Source organism: Elephas maximus, chromosome 22, assembly GCF_024166365.1.
Source record: "Elephas maximus indicus isolate mEleMax1 chromosome 22, mEleMax1 primary haplotype, whole genome shotgun sequence".
In the NCBI taxonomy this organism is placed as follows: Eukaryota; Metazoa; Chordata; class Mammalia; order Proboscidea; family Elephantidae; genus Elephas; species Elephas maximus.
In genome coordinates, this window is record NC_064840.1 from 27,899,691 (window position 1) to 27,921,534 (window position 21,844).

General features: G+C 43.0%; 1 protein-coding gene across 2 annotated transcripts in view; it reads left to right on the forward strand.

Moving 5' to 3' along the window:
• Positions 1 to 21,844, forward strand: part of CHEK2 (checkpoint kinase 2) — a 47,297-nt gene that overhangs the window by 20,524 nt on the left and 4,929 nt on the right. For both annotated transcript variants that reach the window (XM_049866451.1, XM_049866452.1), the window contains exons 6-14: positions 359 to 467; positions 2,356 to 2,409; positions 10,111 to 10,172; positions 12,805 to 12,904; positions 13,381 to 13,464; positions 15,337 to 15,423; positions 16,293 to 16,456; positions 16,665 to 16,780; positions 17,933 to 18,018. In XM_049866451.1, the coding sequence (XP_049722408.1) occupies positions 359 to 467; positions 2,356 to 2,409; positions 10,111 to 10,172; positions 12,805 to 12,904; positions 13,381 to 13,464; positions 15,337 to 15,423; positions 16,293 to 16,456; positions 16,665 to 16,780; positions 17,933 to 18,018 (862 nt within the window). The remainder of the gene's footprint in view (positions 1 to 358; positions 468 to 2,355; positions 2,410 to 10,110; positions 10,173 to 12,804; positions 12,905 to 13,380; positions 13,465 to 15,336; positions 15,424 to 16,292; positions 16,457 to 16,664; positions 16,781 to 17,932; positions 18,019 to 21,844) is intronic.

Sequence of the window (21,844 nt, forward strand, 5' to 3'; positions counted from 1 at the left end):
TGGGTGTGCTATTTACGTGGGCATGTTATTTGTGGAAAAATGCACTAAGTCATTTTGCTTTCATTTGTTCTTAGTGTCTTTCTGCGCATTTCACAATCTGGGGTGACCGTGAGTCTAAAGTGTGTGTCACTCAGCTTAAAAAGTGGACTTTGGAGTGGATGCAGAGTTGTCGGATGGTCCACTTATGCTCTTGAAATTTTACACTTTTGAGGTTTCACTGTATTCTCTGAAAACGGAGACAATGGAAGGGTTGTTTTATGGACTGTTTATTTTGTAATAGTTGAGGCAGACTCAAGAGGGGTAGTTCTGGTGATTAAACACATCCTGACAGTGTTTTTCACTATATTTTTCTCTATAGTGGTGCCTGTGGAGAGGTGAAGCTCGCTTTTGAGAGGAAAACATGTAAGAAAGTAGCTATAAAGATCATCAGCAAAAGGAAGTTTGCTATTGGCTCTGCGAGAGAGGCAGTAAGTAACCTGTGTTTGTGACTGCTCAGCTCAGCTGTTCAGCTGTCCTTGACACTCCTTAACTTCCCAAAATAACCTTAGAGTGGTGATTTTCAATCTCAGGAAGAACCTACTGCTCAGATATATGAATTTGTGAGTATCGTAGAATATTTAAAAATTTCTAGTATCTTCAACTAATATAGAAACTTTCACTTGTAATTATTTGTTTCCAAAAATATTGGGTTGTGCTTAACAATGTACATAGCAGGAAGTTAATTTTTTCCTTCCGAGTTCAAAGTTGTTACGAGACTTTTTTACAATGAATGAAAGGAAATTAGGAAAAAAAAAAAAAAAATCCAGCCGTGATCCCACCGCTGTACCCTGACAGCTGTTTTCAGTTTTCTCTTTCCTTTTAGTCTTTGTTCATATGAATTCATGTTTTTAGATGGTTGAAATCATATTGTATATACAATTTTGTATTTTGCTTTTCCAAATACACATTATATTATAAGCTCTTTCCTAAAGTATCCTTTTTAATGATGGGGTCTCTATTTCATCAACTTCATTTGTCGTAATTTATTCACCTGTTTCACTGGCTGATCTTTTAGGTAATTATGAATTCTTTGCTCTGCTAGGTAATGTGGCAGTGCATATCTTAGCGTTTATGGGCTTTTTCATTTTAATTACATTATGTTAAAAGTCTTTTTATATAGTAGCCATTCATTTTATTATTTTTTTCTGTGGTCCACATTTACTGGGTTGGTGAAACAGCCAAATGTTTTGGCCTTTTCGCACAGGAGCTGACGGAGTAATGTAAAATGCAGCCCCTAATCACATTTTTCTTTGCAGCCAGCTGTTTCTGGCTATTATACTTCATTCTTCAAAGATCAATTTTTTTTTTTTCTCCCTAGACAATGCCATTCTCACGGGGCAAGAGGAATTTCCTTTCTGCGTTCCCTGTGTTATAGATTTTCCCCCTGTGATTTTGGATTTGTTCCCCGTTTGGGGGGAAAGAAAATACCTACCAGAGTCTTAATGACTTGGAACAAAATTTTCCTTTTTAATTTCATTCTACAAATTATGCTGGACTCTTTTAGACCTCTCTATCATCAGACTACACCCTGACTTGGTAATGAGTTTAACGGCTTACAGTAAGAGGCAGGCTTTTAAAATTAAACATCTGAGTTTCTGAGCCAAAATCCTTTCTACATAAATATGTAATTCTATATCCTCTTTGCTTGTGGAGTGTGTAGCCCGGGAGGTTGGATTACTGGATTTGTCCTTTTGGAATTGTAGTGGAGAGCAGCTTCAGTTCTCTGAAGCATTCTCTCCTCAGAAGAATCTGGTAGGCATTTTCTTTTCCCCACAATGGGTGTAAATATGTTAGCCTGCAGCTGAAATTGGAACCTGTGCCTACTGTATTATTAGAAATCTGACTTGACATTTTCTTCATGCATCCTAAGCAAATACATTCTTGTCTGAGTTTTTTGTTTGGCATATCATTTTTACATATATAAACAGTCCACAGCTAATGAGACAAGTAGACCTTACCAGTTTAGCTTGGAAACAGATTTGCTTCTGGTGGTAGGAACTGGGGGCAAGTGACGTCTTTTCTCTGAGCCTCAGTTGCCCTGCCTATAAAATGAGGATGATTATAGAACCCAGTTCACTTGGGGATTGTGAGGCCTAAATGAGATGATCTTTGTGAATGAAAAGCTTGGCATGGGGCCTGGCATGTAGTGCTAGTACTGTTGATTGAATGCTTAACTGTTTGCCAAGCCCTTTGCATAATGTTTTTAGGTGAGTTATTTAATTCATTATCCTTTCTGGGTCTCTAAATTTAACTGTAAATATTTTTAAAATACTGGCTATTATTATTACTAATGAACTCTAATTTTGTTTATCAAAGGATCCAGCTCTCAATGTTGAAACAGAAATAGAAATACTGAAAAAGCTAAATCATGTAAGTGTCATTGTAAAATATGACTCATATTTAAATTCAGTTTCGATACAGGCAGTCCCTGGGCTACGAATGTCCTACCTGTAGTTAGGAACTGTTCTCCGGTAAAGCCCATTATGTTGAAAATCAAGGTACATACAATGGTTTGTAATAACAAATGGGTGCTACTTTGCTGTGTGCATCAAAACATTGTTATTATGTATTATTGTGTTACAGATGTTCTAGTGTATCTGAAAATGTTTCTTTAAAGATTTTTATGCATAGAAATGTACGCCATGTACTATATAGTAAGACAAACATTTGACTGACGTTAGATACAAACTGTCCCTAACTGTGCCGACTTATTTACAAAGTCAACTTAAAGGCAGATTTAGGAATGGCACTCATTCAAAGCTGGGGACTGCCAATACATGAGAAGAGCCCAAAGCATTTCAGTATAATAAAGCCAGTGTTAATCTGGGTTGCTTAATTTGTGTGTGTGTGTCTGTCTGTTCCTTAGCTGAGAAGAGCTTTATCTGAAATTTGATCAAACAATTTTGTTTGGGAAGACAGTGCTAATTTTAGTAAATCTGTTTTAATTTTACCTGATGTTTTAACATCTTTACTTTTTAAGGATGCCGATTTCCATTTACTTTAGTTGGAGTAAACTGCATAAATCCAAGGGTATCCAATAAGTATGAGAACTTCCTGCCCTTATATCTGATTTAATGATTTCTGCGACCTTATTGAAGGCCTTGTGGTGGCACAAATGGTTAAGTGCTTGGCGACTAACTGAAAGGTTGATGGTTCCAGTCCACCCAGAGGTGCCTTAGAAGAAAGGCCTGGCAGTCTACTTCCAAAAGATCACAACCATTGAAAACCCTATGGAGCACAGTTCTATTCTGACACACATTGGATTGCCATGAGTGAGAATCAACTTGATAAACTGGTTTGGGTTTTTTTTTTGTTTGTGTGTGTGTATGTGGCCTTATTGGATATAAGTGGTTTTTACGACGGCAGTGGGTGTTTTTTTTTGGTATCTCTGCTATGCAGTGGCAATGTAATCTCAGTGGAAAGTGTCTAACTTTAAAACAGTAAGGAAAAAATAGAGTCATAGGATTGATTTCATCCTCCTTTTTTCCTTTTTTTTGGTTCTTTTAGTTTCATTAATTCACAAACACACATGAAACCATGACCTAATTAGGTAAGCACTGGAGTTAAACTTGAAATAACACATCCAGTCTGCCCAGATAAGGATTATTTTATTCAGGTATTTAACCCCTAAACAACAAAATATTTCTTCTCCCTTCTCTTACCTCCTCAAACTGCCCAATCAACAAATAGAAACTAAGAACACAATTATCCCCGTTGGCACGGTAATTCATACAGCTCAGTGGGCGGGACCTGAAAACCCACGAGAATCTCAATGACTGACTTTCCTCTTGACTGTCTTCTAATTCCCTTTTGAAATTCTGTTTCTGAGGGACCTGGAGTCTCTCCTTAAAGATAGGAACCCTGTAACTTTCTAAGGTGCTGCTGCGTCTAATCTACCCCTAAGGTAAAAACTTTGAATTTCTAGAGAATTTTCACTGATGTCACAGACTCAAATGCGATGCAACGTCCACTGCAAGAGAGAGGAATTTAGAGCCCTAAAAAAGTTCCCTGGAGGTATTTTTTTAGCAATTTACAAGGGTATGTGGTGCCCTTGGGAATTAAATGTGGGGTCCTGGGTGTGTTTTGATGTTTGGGGACAGTGATTAGAGCCCAGTGGCCAGGAGCCTGGCCTTTGGAGTTGAACATTGATTTGGTCAATTGTCAAACACCCATGGTGCTGGGCTGTTTCTAGGCCGGGGCAGCAGTGAGCACAGACAGACTTGACACCCCTCCCTCCCCAGCCATCTCACGTAGCTTCATCATAGTGGGGACACAGACTGGCTTCCCATCCTATTTCCTTCACCTCCTGGCCCTGACCTCATGGGAAGACCTTCATTTCATCTTTCGGAGCCTCTGTTTCCTAATCTGTAAAATGGAGACAATAAAGGTACTTGTACCTTAAAAGTCAGTGTGAGGATTCTGTGAGACATGCTTGTAAATAAAGCTTTTGGCACAGAGAACACCTTTGGTAAATATGCAGTCCCCCGAATTCTCTTCCCTGTCTGACTTAAGTGGAGGATCTCGGCTAGGAGCTTCCGGTTCCTGGCAGAGGGCCTTTTCCTTTGCGACAGCCCCAGTCAGTAACCTTAGAGACAGCAGAGACGAGAAGAGACAGCTCACCGTGCCAGCTCAGACTTTTGGGGACTTCTTCTGAGAGCAGGTGCTGCCAAGCAGAACCAAACAGCTCCCATTCTTTCTTTCTGTTCCTTTTCCATGTGTGCTTTCTCTTCAAAAAAATTTTTTCAAGTTAGCACATGTATGTTATTTAGAGTCAAATAGTGCAAAAAGATTCATTACACAAACCAGCAGTTGCTCATCCCTTCTAATCCTCCTCCCCACAAACATTTGAAACTGTTTTAGCTGTTTTTCTAGAATTTGTCTCCATGTATACATAAATTGTTCTCTTTGGATTTACTGATTTTAGATAGTCTCTTGCCTTCCTGTTACGATATATGAGGATTTTAGCTTTCTTACCCCATGTATTTCCTTTTTTTTTTTAATTTTTATTGTGCTTTAAGTCAAAGTTTACAAATCAAGTCAGTCTCTCATATAAAAACTTATGTACACCTTGTTATATACGCCTAGTTGCTCTTCCCCAATGAGACAACACACTCTCTCCATCCTGTATTTCCGTGTCCATTCAGCCAGCCTCCGTCCCCTCCAGACAGGAGCCAACCACATAGTCTCATGTATCTATTTGATCTAAGACGCTCACCCCTCACCAGCATCACTTTCTATCTCTGTCTGAAGAGTTGGCTTTGGGAATGGTTCCTGTCGTGGGCTGACAGAAGATCTGGGGACCATAACTTCCAGGATCCTTCTAGTCTTAGTCAGACCATTAAGTCTGATCTTTTTATGAGAATTTGGGGTCTGCATCCTACTGCTCTCCTGCTCCCTCAGGGGTTCTCTGTTGTGTTCCCTGTCATGGCAGTCATTGGTTGTAGCCAGGCACCATCTAGTTCTTCTGGTCTCAGGCTGATGTAGTCTCTAGTTCATGTAGCCCTTTCTTTCTCTTGGGCTCATAATTACCTTGTGTCTTTGGTGTTCTTCATTCTCCTTTGTTCCAGGTGGGCTGAGACCAATTGATGCATCTTAGATGGCCACTTGTTAGCGCTGAAGACCCCAGACGCCACTCTCCAAAGTGGGATGCAGAATGTTTTCTTAATAGATTTTATTATGCCAGTTGACCTAGATGTTCCCTGAAACCATGGTCCCCAGACCCCCGCCTCTGCTACGCTGGCCTTTGAAACATTCGGTTTATTCAGTAAACTGCTTTGCTTTTGGTTTAGTCCAGTTGTGCTGACCTCTCCTGTATTATGTGTTGTCTTTCTCTTCACCTAAATTAGTTCTTGTCTACTATCTAATTAATGAATCCCCTTCCCCCTCCCTCCCTCCCTCTGCCCCCCTCTTGTAACCATCAAAGAATATTTTCTTCTCTGTTTTAAACCGTTCCTTGGATTCTTATAATAGTGGTCTTGTACAATATTTTGCAACTGACTGATTTCACTCAGCATAATGCCTTCCAGATTCCTCCATGTTATGCAATGTTTCACAGATTCATTGTTCTTTATTGATGCATAGTATTCTACTGTGTGAATATATCATAAATTATTTATCCGTTCATCCATTGATGGATACCTTGGTTGCTTCCATCTTTTTGCTATTGTAAACAGTGCTGCAGTGAACATTGGGTGTGCATGTATTTCTTTTCTAATTCTTTTAATATAATACTACAATGCATATTCAGTGTTTTCATTGTTGTGACAGAAAAGTTGTTCACTGCCGAGCCAAGCAGTGTACTATGATCCTAAGTAAGGAGGGATAGAACTGGTTTGTTCTCATCCTGGCCCCCATAGCTGTGTGTTCCATGACTGCAGTGAGGCTGGCACAGAACTTTACCCTCAGTAAGCAGTGCAGCTGTTGTTATTATTGGCATTAATCCAGCAGCATATGAGTCTCCTGTGTGCAGTCACTGTGCTGAGTGTTGGGCCTAGAAAAATCAGTAAGGCTTGTGTCAGCTCACGTAGCACCTGGTGGGAAAGGAGACCTGTGGTGGGTATTAGTTTCTTTTCTCTGCACTCCTGGATCTCAGAGCCTGGTCGGGAGACAGATCCTAAGGTACAGTGTGGATTGACAGACATCAGAATCCCTGTAAGGTGAGCAGACACACTCTGAGGGGACCTTTGAGCAGGGGCCTAAGGCATGAGGCCAAGTGTGCTTACAGGACTGGCCACTAGGTGGGAGGTAGTGTGAGCAGAGGTGTGGCGTTGGGAAAGGGGACAGGGCAGTGTTTTGTGGTCTGGACAGGATGCATGGGAGTAGGAGCAGGAAGTGAGATTGATGTGGGGATGGTGGGTAGAGGGCAGGATGAAGCTGGAGTTGGAGGTAGGGGATACGATTGTGCAGGGCATGGTAAACCTTGTTGAGAAGTTGGATTTTAGCTTTTGGGCAGCAAGGAGCCAAAGGTTTTATTTCTTGTCTTCCTTCTCTCCCTTCTGTCAGTCATTTACAAATTATATGATATGTGACATACATAAAATTGTATATGATAAGTATGTATTATAAGAGGAGCCCTGGTGGCACAGTAGTTGAGTGCTTAGCTGTTAACTGAAAGGTTGGCAATTTGAACCCACCAGCTGCTCTATGGAAGAAAGATGTGGCAGTCTGCTTCCATAAAGATTTACAGCTTTGGAAACCCTATGGGGCAGTTCTGTTCTGTCCTGTAGGGTTGCTATGAGTTGGAATTGATTCGATGGCAACAGGTTTTTTTCTTTTTATATATATTACAGGGAACCCTGGTGGTGCAATGGTTACACACTCATCTGCTAACCAAAAGGCTGGCAGTTTGAACCCACCCAGTGGCTCTGCAGGAGAAAAACCTGGTAATCTGTGCCCGTAAAGATGGCAACCTAGAAAACTCTATGGGCCAGTGGTACTCTGACACATGAGGTCACTAGGAATTGGAATCAACTTGACAGCACACAACAGCAGCATATTTTATAAAGTGGTCTAGTAAAACGAACACCCCTGCACTCACCATCCAACTTAAATGAAAGCTTAAAGCGGCAACCTGTGTGCTTCTCCCACTTGTTCCTCTTGCCTCTCCCCGGCAGGAATCCTGTTATCTTGAATGTTACGTTTATCCTTCCTATGCTTATTTAAAAAGCCACATATATATGCATCCCCAAACAGTATAGTGTTTAACAGCTTGTTTCTGAGCCTTATGAAAATGGTATCCTACTTGATGAAGTCTTTTGTGACTTGCCTTTTCTACTCGGCATTATGTTTCCAGGATCTATCTGTGTGAGGGGGGCAGTGATGTGTTTATTTACTGCTTTATAAGAGTTCATCATGGGAAGGAATGTACCACGTGAAGGTTCCTAATCAAAGCAGTGGGTGTGATGGAATTTGTTTTATAGCAAGATTACTCTGGTGAGTTTTGCCACTGTTTTAAATGTTGTTGTTGTTACGTGCTGTCAAGTCGATTCCAACTCCTAGCTACTCCAAGTGACAGGGTAGAACTGCCCCATGGAGTTTTCTTGGCTGTTACCTTTTTTTTTTTTTTTAAATAATTTTTATTGTGCTTTAAGTGAAAGTTTACAAATCAAGTCAGTCTCTCACATATAGACTTATATACACCTTACTACATACTCCCACTTACTCTCCCTCTAATGAGTCAGACCGCTCCCTCCTTCCAGTCTCTCGTGACTATTTTGCCAGCTTCTAACTCCTCTACCCTCCCATCTCCCCTCCAGGCAGGAGATGCCAACATAGCCTTAAGTGTCCACCTGATGGAAGTAGCTCATTCCTCATCAGCATCTCTGTCCAACCCATTGTCCAGTCCAATCCATGTCTGATGAGTTGGCTTCGAGAATGGTTCCTGTTCTGGGCCAACAGAAGGTTTGGGGACCATGACCACCGGGATTCTTCTAGCCTTAGTTAGACTGTTAAGTCTGGTCTTTTTATGAGAATTTGGGGTCTACATCCTACTGTTCTCCTGCTCCCTTAGGGGTTCTTTGTTGTGCTCCCTGTCAGGGCAGTCATCAGTTGTGGCCGGGCATCATCTAGTTCTTCTGGTCTCAGGATGATGTAGACTCTAGTTCATGTGGCCCTTTCTGTCTCTTGGGCTCATAGTTATCTTGTGACCTTGGTGTTCTTCATTCTCCTTTGATCCAGGTGGGTTGAGACCAATTGATGGCCACTTGTTAGCATTTAAGACTCCAGATGCCACACTTCAAAGTGGGATACAGAATGTTTTCTTAATAGAATTTATTTTTTGGCTGTTATCTTCATGGAAGAATATTGCCAAGCCTTTCTCCTGCAGAGCTGATGGGTGGGTTTGAACCTCCAACCTTTTGATTAGCAGCCTAGCACTTGACTGTTTACGCCACCAGGACTCTTAAACATAAAACCTAAAAATCTTGCAGCTTTCTTCCCCTTCAGTTCTAATATAACTATAGTTCCCTTTTCTGCTGGGTTGTGTGTCTCTTTTACTTACTCCTAGTGCTGAGCTTTATGGAGGCAGTTGTAGTTCAGTGGTACAATTCTCATTTTCCACCCAGCCAGTGAACAGCTGCCACTCATCCGCCAGTGGAGGCTTGCGTGTTTTTATGATGCTGAATAGGTTTCAGCAGAGCTTTGAGATGAAGGCAGACTAGGAAGAAAGACCTGGCAGTCTATGTCTGAAAATCAGCCACTGAAAACCCTGTGGATCACAACAGTTGAATCATGGGGATGGTACAGAACAAGGCAGCATTTTGTTCCATTGTCATTGGAGTCACCGTGATTCAGAGGCTGACTCAATAGCAGCTAACAACCATACAAGCACCACCACTGAGCTTTACTGTCAGTCCTTTGTATTGTGAAAATAGTAGGAATGTTTTCTAGGTATAAAATCATCATAATAAATGTGCAGGTCGAACTATACAGTCCTGCTCTCCTTCACCTGCAGGATTCTGCTATGCATCTCATGTTGATCAGAGGTTGCAAATTGTCAGCCATAGGTGTATGTGTGTGTGAGACTTCCCCCTCACACACACATACAGGTGTGCTTTGAGTTCTTATAAAATTAGGATTTTCTTCTTCCCTTAAAAAATGTAAGGATCTTGTCACGCGGGGTCCCCATTCACCAGTGGTTCCAGTTGCCTGGAGCTGAATAGCGCCCCTATCTGGAGGCGTGGCCAGAGTCCCCACCTGGACTGCTTTTATTAACTTACTTGTCAGGTTCTTTAGGCTGCCCCTTTGTACCTATGCTCTTGGGCAGTGGGGAGGAGGGCTGGGGAAGAGATCTTGCCTTCCTTCTTGGGTATCATCCCTGTGTATGAAATATGAGCTAGTTCCTTGGGAGGGGGTGAGGGGTGGAGAGTTTCTTGCATGTCCTTTCTGAGGAACCAGCTAGATTCTGTTCTGCCTTCTCCCCTGCACGTAACTTCAAAGCGTCCCAAGGCAGGAGGCCATGTGCCTGGTCTTGGCCTCCCTGACCCTCTAGGCAGATGTCCCAAGTTCCATGCTGTTGTGGTTTTCCTCTAGGGAGCTTCTCACTGCTTTTCCTTTTTCCTTCTCTTTTTTTAGCCTTGCATCATCAAGATTAAAAACTTTTTTGATGCAGAAGACTATTATATTGTTTTGGAATTGTAAGTAGTAAACTTTTTAATTTTAATTTCCATTTAAATGCCTAATAAGCCACCAGAGATTCCAGTGCTGAGTAACATTTTTTATCCTGAGAGTCTTCAGTGTATGTATGTGGTGGTGGTGGAGGCCCACAAAGTGTGTGTGGAGCATTAGTAAAAATTCTAAAATCCCTGTTGGGTTTCTAAAGGCAGGCGGCAGAGGGCTTCCTGGCCGTGGGTTTGGAGTCTGAGGTCTAGGTTTGAATCCAGTGGTTAGGAGAGAGCTCAGCTGCTAACCAAAAGGTCGGCAGTTCGAATCCACTAGGCGCTCCTTAGAAACTCTATTGGGCAGCTCTGCTCTGTCCTGTAGGGTCACTATGAGTCGGAATTGACTCAACAGCAATGGATTTTGTTTTGGTTTTTGTAGGAGCCCTGGTGGTGCAAATGATTAAGTCTTGGCTGCTAACTGAATGGTTGGCGATTCGAACCCTGCTAGCTGCTCTGTGGGAGGAAGATCTGGCGATCTGCTCCTGTAAAGATTGCAGCTAAGAAAACCCTAGGGGGCAGTTCTACTCTGTCACATGGGGTTGCTATGAGTTGAAATCGACTCAACAGCACCTAACCAAAACAACAAGCCTTTTGTCTGCCTGTGGGTGAGTTTACTTCACCTGAGTCTTGTTTTCCTAGCGTTAAATGGGGATAATAATGATACCACCACATATGGGGTTGTTGTAAGGATCAAATGCATTGAGAAATGGAAAGCCCTGGCACAGTACCAGGCACACATAGGTGCTCAACCATGTGTCAGTATTATCACTCTGAAACACCTGTTCAAATAGACCCTTTCTGCTCAGGATCAAAGTCCCAAGTGACCTGGTGGCACCTGAGTATCTTTCAGTATCTCGCTACTTTACTTTGATGGCCATGAAGTCCTGTCTTATTTGGTGTGACCAGAATACTTTCCTGTCTCATTCTTGGAAGAGGCCTGTCTTGATGGCCATTCATGCATAAATGTACAGTGTTTCTGGGAGTGGCTGTCATGACAGGAAGGGAATACTTTGCTCCTGGTTTTCAAATGGCTGTGCAGGTCGACCATTAAGATTGTTTAGTAAATTACAGCACCAGGAGTGATTGGATGGTCCTTGTGATGCTTAAAGGAATTATTTGTTGCTGTTAAATAGGAGGTTGTTACCTGACTTGATCTAGTTCACACAGTTTAATTATAATAATAAAATGACAGTAGCCAACATTTAAGGAGTCCTGGTGGTGCAGTAGAAGCACTAGTGGCACAGTGGTTAAGCACCCAGATGCTAATCAAAAGCTCGGTGGTTTGAACTCACCAGCCGCCCTGTGGGAGAAAGTTGTGGCACCCTGCTTCTGTAAAGGTTACAGCCTTGGGAACCCTAGGGGGCAGTTTTCCTCTGTCCTGTGGAGTTGCTATGGGTCAGAATCGATTTAACAGCAACAGGTTTTTGGTTTGGTGGCACAGTGGTTAAGTGCTTGGTTACTAACCTAAAGGTCAGCAGTTTGATCCTATCCTGTGGTCCCCATGGAATAAAAAGACCTGGTGATCTGCTTTCATGAAGAAAACCCTGTGGGTCAGTTCTACTCTGTCACATGGAGTCTTTATGAGTTGGAATTGACTTGATGGCATGTAACAACAACCAAAACCAAAACCAAACCCACTGCTGTTGAGTGGATTCCAACTCATAGCGACCCTATAGAACAGAGTAGAACTGCCCCATCGAGTTTCCAAGGAGCGTCTGGTGGATTCAAACTGCTGACTCTTGGTTAGCAGCTGTAGCACTTAACCACTGCGCCACCCGGGTTTGCTGTAACAACAACAGCCAATATTTATTAAGCATTTACCTTGAGCTGCGTACTGCTTTAAGCACTTTACATGGATCATTTAACCTTCACGACAGCCTTACATTTGGGTTATTATTTTTAGCTCCACTTCCAGAAAAGGAGGAATTGAACGGCCTTGCTGTGCCAGGTGCTTTATCTCTATACCAATTATCTCTTAATTTTTACAACCATCAGGGTAGGTGGTATCATCCCCATTTGTAAAGAGGCACAAACAAGCTCAGAGACGTAAAGCATCTGGCCCAGAGTCGCGCAGCTGGGAGGTGATAGGGCCGGGGTTCAAACCCCAGCTGGGAGGTGATAGGGTCGGGGTTCAGACCCCAGCTGGGAGGTGATAGGGTCGGGGTTCAGACCCCAGCTGGGAGGTGATAGGGCCGGGGTTCAGACCCCAGCTGGGAGGTGATAGGGCTGGGGTTCAGACCCCAGTTTGGGTGCAGGCTTACCCCTGCTCTTCTGCATTGGCCTGAGAATCATCTGGTCTATGTGGTGAGAATACACCTTCCCTGGCGCCGCCACGAATCTACTGAGTCAGGCTTTTTAAAGCTCCCCAAGTGTCTCCAATGCCCTCTGCATGCTGCTTCTGTCTTCCCTGGTTCCTTTGTCTCCTACTGGGACATCTGGTTATGGAAGAGGCTTTTTACATCTTTGACTTTAAAACTAGGAGCCAAGAGTGAATAAAAATGGCAACTCCATGCTTGTCTTAATGACTTTTCTGTGTTTGTATGATTAACCTCCATCCAAGTGAGTTTCCCTCCAGGAATGAGTCACCTGCTTTGCCTGTGTATTTCAGGATGGAAGGAGGAGAGCTGTTTGACAGGGTGGTGGGAAACAGACGCCTGAAAGAAGCTACCTGCAAACTCTATTTTTACCAGATGCTTCTGGCTGTACAGGTAGAGAAGCCCTGAATTCTGTTGACAGCCTGCTTTCTTTTAGGTGAATTACTCCTTGAGTTAGGCAGAAATTGCGGAACTGTGGATTAAAATTCAAAGAGAAGAGAGTCTGTGTTTGTTCTCTTCTTGGCAAAAACATCTTACCTGTTTGATTCAGATGAGAAAGCTGTCACTGTGAAGCTTAAGAGATAGTAAGAAAGGGACTGGGAAAAAAATAGAGTCCCCACTTTTCATCTCTTTAGCTTGGACATGTTTCTGGAAGAAGGTTGACCTCTCACCTCTGCTTGATCCTTGTAGAAATCCTCTTTAGCTTTCAGGGTGGGACCTGATACTTACGAGGGTCAGGCTGTCAGTTTGGGGCTATTTGGACAGATGGGACAGTATTAGGTGTTCCCGTCGGGTGCAGGGTCCTGCTAACTGTACCCGGTAGGTGGTCGGGACATGTGCACTGCCTTCTCGTCTCCATTCGGTGACAGGGCTACATGAAGGAACAGCCGATGGGGCCCTGCTTCGAGGAGCATCACCATTTCTTAAGCAAAAAAAAAAAAAAAAAAATCGTGGTGAGTGTATATATAACAAAAAATTTACCATTTCAACATTTTTTACATATACAGTCCAGTGGCATTAATTACTTTCATCATGTTGTGCAGCCATCGCCACTATCCGCTGTCAGTCTCAAACCAAATCTGGTTGTGGTGACTCCCTGCCGAGCTTTCTTCCCTTGGGTACCCACTGCAGGCTTGAAACAGATGGGCAGCAGTTCACTGAGTGAGGCCTGAGGGAGGGTTTCCTAAGGCTGCTCCACCTGGGTTTGCCATCCTCAAGGGTTTTACCAGGTCCATTTCCCAGTGGAAGTTTTTGGGCAGAATTTTTGCTCTAGGGCAGAGGGTCATCCAGAGACGATTGAAGTCCATGAACACAGGTGTCATGGTTTAGTGGCCGCTGTCACCTAACCAGTGCTTTACTCTCTTATTGGTTTATTCCTTCCCTGGTGGCACCGTGGTTAGGTGCTCAGCTGCTAACTGAAAGGTCTGTGATTTGAACCCACCAGCTGCTCCACAGGAGGAAGATGTAGCAGCCTGCTTCTGTAAAGATTTATAGCCTTGGAGACCCTATGGGGCAGTTCTACTCTGTACTGTAGGGTTGCTATGAGTCGGAATTGACTGGACAGCAACAGATTTGATTTGGGTTTTTTTTTTTTTTTTGTACATAACAGTCCCTGGGTGGCACAGGTGGTTTTGCAGTTGGCTGCTAACCTAAAGGTCAGCAGTTTGAAGTTACCTAGTGGCACCATGTAAGAAAGGTCTGGCAATCTGCTTCTGTAAAGATTACAACCAAGAAAGCCCTATGGAGCAGTTCTACTTTGTAACACATGGGGTTGCCCTGAGTTGGAATCAACTTGATGGCAACAGAACTGAGTCGACGGCACCGAATAATAATGATAGCAATGTGGTTTTTTTTGAAATACTGAATGACTAAGAATATTAGGATTAGGACTCCAAGCTTAGAGGACACTGAACTTCTATTAAATTTGGAAATGGATAGCGTGATGGTTGAACAATACGATGGGTGTAATTAATGTCACTGAAGTGTACACATGAATGAACATTGTTGAAATGTCAAATGTTTTGTTACTTTTATATTTACTACAATTAAAAAAAAGAATATTAAGATGGATTGGGTATGCAGACCAGTGGATGTGAGAAATTTTTTTTTTCTAAAGAAATTTGGCATTGTACGTTAATTGGTCTTTGCATCGAGGAATATGTTAACTGGGTATTTTAACAGATATTTATAGATATATATATATATTTAAAAAATTCTCTTTTAAAATACTATTCTTAGGGCCGAAATAACTAAATATATCATTTTGGTAGATTTTTTTATAGTTACTTTAATACACTCACAAAATGTTTTATGTAACCATTTACATTTTTATTAAAATCGACACCTTATGTTTCTGCCAGTATAAAGGGATATTTATTGTCTTGCAAAGTGAAATAAAAGGCTTATTGACATAAGTTGCTTTTTTAACTTTTTGTGCTATTTTAAAATTATCTTGAAAACAAATTTGTCAACAGTAACCCCTTTATCCAAGGAGCCGTGGTGACACAAATGGTTAGGTGCTGGACTTCTAACTGAAAGGTTAGTGGTTTGCACTGCAGGACAAAGACCTGGCAATCTCTTTCCTAAAGATTACAGCCAGGAAAACCCCACGGGGCAATCCAGCTCTCTCACATGGACTGCTATGAGTCACAGTCGACTCAGTGGCACATAACGACAATAACAGCCCCTTTATTCAGCAGTGTTCTTGAAATTTTGGGAATATGGGTTTGAATAACATGACTTTCAGCTCAATCCAGTTCTAAGAGATATGTGGTGCTGTTTCTTGTCTCTATTCATGTACTTAGTCATGCCTCCTTTCTGTATAGTACCTTCATGAAAATGGCATTATACATCGGGACTTAAAGCCAGAGAATGTTCTACTCTCATCACAGAAAGAGGACTGTCTTATAAAGGTAAGAAATTTATGTTTTGTATGTGGCCACTCTAGTAGTTTCTGTTAAGAAACTGCCGTTTAAATGACCGGATAAATAATGGGAGCATTATCAAGTCTGGCTTCATTTTAGAATCTCCTGTTCAGATTAAAAAAAAAAAATCATATAGTACCCAGGCTACACCGCAGACCGCTTAAATCAGAATCACTAAAGGGTTGACCCAAGGGGCCCTCTTGGTACAATGGTTAAGTGCTTGGCTGCTAACCAAAAGTTTGAACCCACCTAGCTGCTTTGCGGGAGAAAGACCTGGCACTCTGCTTCTGTAAAGATTATAGCCCAAAAAACCCTTACAGGACAGCTCTGCTCTGTCACAGAGGTCACTGTGTGTTGGAATTGACTCAGTGGCACTCAACAAGAACAAAGGTGGGACCCAGGTATAAGGAGTTTTTCCAAGCTTTTCAGGTATTCTCCTGTGCTGCTAAGGTTGAAAACCGCAGGTCTTAGAAGACCCATGCATAACCAGTCAGAATTCTAGAGGGTCTTTGTCTTTACAAAAGGGTTATAAATCTTTTGTAAGGTTACAGAGAATGTAGATAAGTTGGAAAATGTGGGCCTTGAGGTTCCTTGGCTCAGCAACAAAAATTAAAGCAAAATTAAATACATACCTTCAATGCAAAGACGGGGGCTTATGGATTCTAGATTAATGACAGGTATGAACTGTCATTAAAAAAAAAAAAAAAAAAAAAAAAAAAAAAATTTTTTTTTTTTTTTTTTATGAACTGTAAGATGGAAACCAATGTAGCCAGCGTGTCTTTTGGTGCTGGCAACTGTGTTCATTTCTTATTTTATGACATCACTTAAACATTTTTCCTTTTTGTCCTTAATTTTAGATTACTGATTTTGGGCAGTCCAAGATTCTGGGGGAGACCTCTCTCATGAGAACTTTATGTGGTACCCCCACCTATTTGGCTCCTGAGGTTCTTGTTTCCTTTGGGACTGCCGGGTATAACCGTGCTGTGGACTGCTGGAGTTTAGGAGTTATCCTTTTTATTTGGTAAGAAAATTTCATTGTTTCACAGTCTGGTTGGAGGTAGTAAGATGAAATCCAAAATGTGTCCAGGTAGAGAGCTTGTATCTAATTTAGGTCACCGATGTAAAGAAAACTCTGGTTTTTCATTATGCTGATTAAGAAATCTGTGTATCCAAATGCCACTGAGAATGCCTCTTGATTTCTTTTCCTTTCTTTCTCTACCAATATTAAGCCTTAGTGGGTATCCACCTTTCTCTGAGCATAAGACTCAAGTGTCACTGAAGGATCAGATCACCAGTGGAAAATACAACTTCATTCCTGAAGTCTGGGCAGAGGTCTCAGAGAAGGGTATGGATACGAAAGGGTTAAGAATTTGTGGTTTGCTAAAATGTGTGTGTGCTTTGGTGGAAGTTTCTTTTCAAATTCAGTGATTTCTCCTGTCAGTTCTGTTCTCCTCTTCTGTTGTTAGTTCTGCACCATTTGAGAGGCAGACAGATTTTAAGAGCTAAGCTTCAAAGCCAGGCTGACCTGGGCTTCATTCCTGGGTCTGCCACTTGCTAGCTGTGTGAACTGGAACAAGTTACTTAAGCTGTCTGAGTCTCCATTTCCTTATTTGTAAAAGGGGCTCAGTAACCCCGACCTCGCATGGTTTTTGTGAGGAACCCTGGTGGTGCAATTAAGTGCTTGGCTGCAAACTGAAAGGTTGGCAATTCAAACCTGCCCGGCTGCTCTGCAAGAGGAAGACCTGGCAATCTGTAAAGATAACAGCCAAGAAAACCCTGTGGGGCAGTTCTACTCTGTCTCGGGGTTGCTAGGAGTCAAAAATCAACTGGAAGGCACCTAACAAGTATAATGTACACAAGTACCTGGTACCTATTTAAAAGAAAAAAAAAAAAAAAATGCCCGATATTGAGTAACTCAGTTACAAGTTTTCTTTTAAGCAAGCATATAAGAGCTAAAATAATTACTTTGTGTTTTATAAATTAAAACTGCAACTTTGTAATTCTCAGAAGAAGAAAGTAGACAGCTAAAAGGAATTGCCAAACAGTGTAACATAGATGATTGTGTTAAATGTCAAAATGTTTATTTAAGGAAAACTATGGTTGGAGTGTACAAGCTGCCTTCTAGTAGTTCTTGCTGGAGCAGTCAAGCTTTGTTTCTAACAAACCTGCAGTTCTGGGAGCTTCTCTCTGGCTGAGGAACTCTGGCTAAGCATATCTAGCTTAGAACTGGGTGGAAGTTCAGCTTTAATTGGTTTGAACTTGAGGCCAGCAAGGAGAGTGGGAACAGAGAGCCAAGAGGTTGCAGAGCTCTAGCATACTGAAGAATGAAGTGAGGAGAATTAGGGGCCCTGCCTGCTGTTTCCAGTGGTACCACCACCATCTCAGAACTTCTCCTCTCTCTCTGGATGTTGGCCTATGCTTCTGGCATCCTTTAATATTGCTATTCTAATGTGTTTTTCCTTGCACTGTTTTTAACTAAATTCTCTTGTTGCTTTAGCTCTCGACCTTGTCAAAAAGTTGTTGGTAGTGGATCCCAAGGAGCGTTTTACCACAGAAGATGCCTTAAGACACCCATGGCTTCAGGTGGGTGTGGGGCAGTGCCTGTTAGCATAAAGTATGGGGAGTGATTTGTGTGTCTGGAACTCTGCTTCAGAGAGAGGAGGAAGAAGATGGAAACACGTTTGCTTCATTGGGTCTGTTTAATGTTTGCAATTGAGTTTTTAGGTGTATTGTATGTATATGTGTGTATTTGTTGTTGTTAGGGTGTAATCATGTCAATTTTGACTCCTAGTGACCCCGTGTGACAGAGTAGAACTGCCTCATCTGGTTATATGCTGAGATCTTTACGCAAGGAGCCCTGGTGGTGCAGTGGTTAAGCACTTGGCTGCTAATTGAAAGGTTGACTGTTCAAACCCACCAGCCACTCCGTGGGAGAAAGATGTGGCAGTCTGCTTTTGTAAAGATTACAGCCATGGAAACTGTACGGGGAAGTTTTACTGTGTCCTGTAGGGTTGCTATGAGTTGGAATTGACTCGGTGGCCATGGGAGAATCTTTTACGGGAACAGATCACCCCATGGAGCCACTGTGTGGGTTTGAACTGCCAACCTTTTGGTTAGCAGCTGAGTCTTAACTGTTGCGCCACCAGGGCTTTTTTGTGTATTTCCAAAAAATCAAACCCGTTGCCATCGAGTCGATTCCGACTCATAGCGACCCTATAGGACAGAGTAGAACTGCCCCATGGGGTTTCCAAGGAGTGCCAGGCGGATTTGAACTGCTGACTTTTTGGTTAACAGCTGTAGCTCTTAACCACTATGCTACCAGGGTTTCCTTTGTGTGTTTAGGGGGTGCAAATTCTTTGACATTACGTGTGATCTTGGATGAATAAGCTTACATTATGGCCTGTCCTGGTTCCACGTGGCTGCTCTAAGTCTGCAGTTCAGCTCAATCCTTTGAGAGTATGTTTATCCCTCTGTACCTCCATCCCAGCTGTCCCCAGGTGGGGTGGGCTGTGTTCCAGCCATCTTTCATTTTCAGTCAGGAAATGAGGGAAGAGGAGAAGGAGGGCAGCTTCCCTGGAGAGAAAGTACTGTTTCTCAAGTGCAAGTGTTTGGGCATGAAAGGCCCCATTTCTTGTTCGCGGTAAGCATGCCATTAGTGAAGGCTGTCACCTGTGCCTTTCAAGTCTGCCATACTTCTGTGTTCCCGCTGGGGGTTGTGGCTGCTGTGAGGTTATGTGCTAACCGCATTCCCATTGCCAGAGATGGAAGTCCTTTGTGGCTTTGCTGGGCTAATCTTTGGTTTTGAAATCAACTACCGCGTCGGGCAGGTTTTCTGATGGATGGCAGACCTTATGTTATGTGCAGTTACATTCAGCAGGGCCATGCCACTTTTTTTTGACTTTATTTTGGTCTCTCTGTTTCCTATGGGGATGGGAAATTTAACCAGTTAGCTTGAGAGATGCCTGGAGACTGCTCCTCTGGGCACATTGGTCCAGGAGCCCCTGAGTGGATCTAGCCTTAGCATCGTGCTTTTGGGCTTCTGGGAAGGCTGTCCCCATTCTCAGTTCCAACCCACCACACCTAAGTTTTGCTCAGGCCAACTCAAGTTGAGAACAGATCCTTAAGAGGGAGAAAAAAAAAGGCCAGATATATGTGTTTGGGATGTTGCCCTGGAAACAGCAGTAGTGCCCACCCCCCCCCCCAAGAAGCCTGTCAGATGATTTAGCACTTAATGGACCACACAGATTTGAAACAGCAGGAACCTGGAGAAAAGGAGTTTGGAAACAAAGGGTGTCTTTGCATGTGGGGATTTAATTTGGATGACAAAAAGAAACATGCCTGTTGGCTGTTTTAATGTGTCCTCAGAGGGAAACTCTTGGGGGCCAAACGCTGAGGCAGAGGAGCCTTGTTGGTCTTGACAAAACCGGAGCTTGTTTGCAGTTAGGCCTGGACACGGGGTTTGTCTCTACCCGAAGTTGACAAACATGCATGGCCTATTTTTCTTATAAAAGAAAACTAGCAAAAGGTGAAGTTCAACCCTGCCACGGGGTCTTGCTTCAACATTCTTTTGTCCCCATTTTTCTTTTGCAGCAAAAGGTGAAGCGAACACTAATGAGAACAGGGATCTAGGTTGTCCATTTAAAATATCGCCTACTGATAGTTTAGATTTGATTTTGGGAAAATTCAGTGTTTTTGAAGAAACCAAGTGGTTTTGTGGGCCTGGAACTAGACTGAGCATCGGGGATATGGGTTCTGGTCTTTGTTTTCTCATTAATAGACTGTCCAGTTTGGAGAGTGTTCCTTATGCCCACTTGCTGTCTCAGGGTCATTACCTGAATTAGAAGGTTCCTTTTGCCTGCTTTCCAGGTGTATTATAATTTAATATTTCTGAATAGATTGTACACATCTCAAAGGAAAGGTATGTACAGATACACATTGCTACCTGTGGTATCTAATTAGCTCCTTTTTTAATATTGATAATTGATGCCTTGCTTTAAATATAGGTGTAAATAGGTGTGTGGTCAACTCTTATTGGCAGTACTGAATGTCTGTCATGTGAAGGGCTTGCTAGCCTGGTTTCATTTGTTCGTATAGTTATTCCTTCAGAGCACAGTTAATGAGCTTGTGTGCCGCCTTCTTGGCACTGTGGATGCGTAGAAGAAGAAGATAAGTCCTTGCCTTGGGGAGCTAGCAGTCTGGATGGGGAGACAATCCTGACCACGGTGATTACAGTGCAGTGTGATACCCATGGTAAGAGGGAGGAGAAGGGTATGGAGGACCCTCAGGATGAGGTGGGACCAGTGTCTATGGGGCTTCAGGTACCCACAGGTTCACACAGTGTGAAGAGTGGACTGGGGATGACATGGGGGTTGGGTAGGTCAGCATTCTCAAACATTGAGCCCCTCTGATATGGAGGCCCCTGTTCCTGTTGTAAAAGCCCTGGTGGCGCTGTGGTTAAGCACTTGGCTGCTAACCGAAAAGTTCGCAGTTTGAACCCAGTAGCCAATCCACAGGAGAAAGATGTGACACTCTGCTTCCATAAAGTTTACAGCCTTGGAAACACAATGGGGCAAGTTCTACTGTGCCTGTAGGGCCGCTATGAGTCAGAATGGGTTCGACAGCAACAGGCTTGCAGTTTTTTTTTTGTGTGTGTGCCTATTATAACCCATTGCCTTCGAGTCTGGCATTTAAGAGAACTCAGGAAATATTTGTTCACTTAGTGACTGAGGAAGGTAGATGATGTGAATGGGCAGGAAGGCAAGGGGGATGCCTTTGGAGGCTGTGGCATGAGCAGGTACGGGGGAAGGAAGGGGGTGGCCTTTGAAAGTGACACCGCATGAGAAGGGAGAGCCTAAGGCCATGGGAGAGCATGAGTGGAAGCCAGACCAACTTGGTGCCCTTAAAATGGGCAATGGGGGAGCTACACCAAGTGACTCAGGGAACAGACTGGTTGAAGAAGGTAAATCTAGCTACAAATATAGGATAGATGAACCTGTCATTGATCCTCTAGCAAATTGCTGATGAACAATGGAGGCCTTTGCTCCTGTGTGCCCCACTCCCCCCATGGTACGTTTGGCTAGAGTGGTGGGGAGAGGGGAGAAAATACATGGGGCTTTAGAATCAGATAGGTCTGGGTTTGAATTCTGCACACCCAGCTTGTGAGTGGCCCAGCTGGGATTCTGGCCAGTCTCAAAGCCCACATTCCTAGTCATGGATGTTTTGCCTTCCTGAAGGTGGGGAGAGGTGTGCCAGGCCACCTCTCAGGGCTCCCAGATCCTTGAGCCCTGTAGAAGTGAGCACTTGGGAAGGTAGGTGCTACCCTCATACACATCTAGGCAGGAGTCCTCTGTGCCCCTCCCCCTCCCTCATAATTCCCTCTCCTGCGGCAGGAGCCACCTGTAAAGTCATA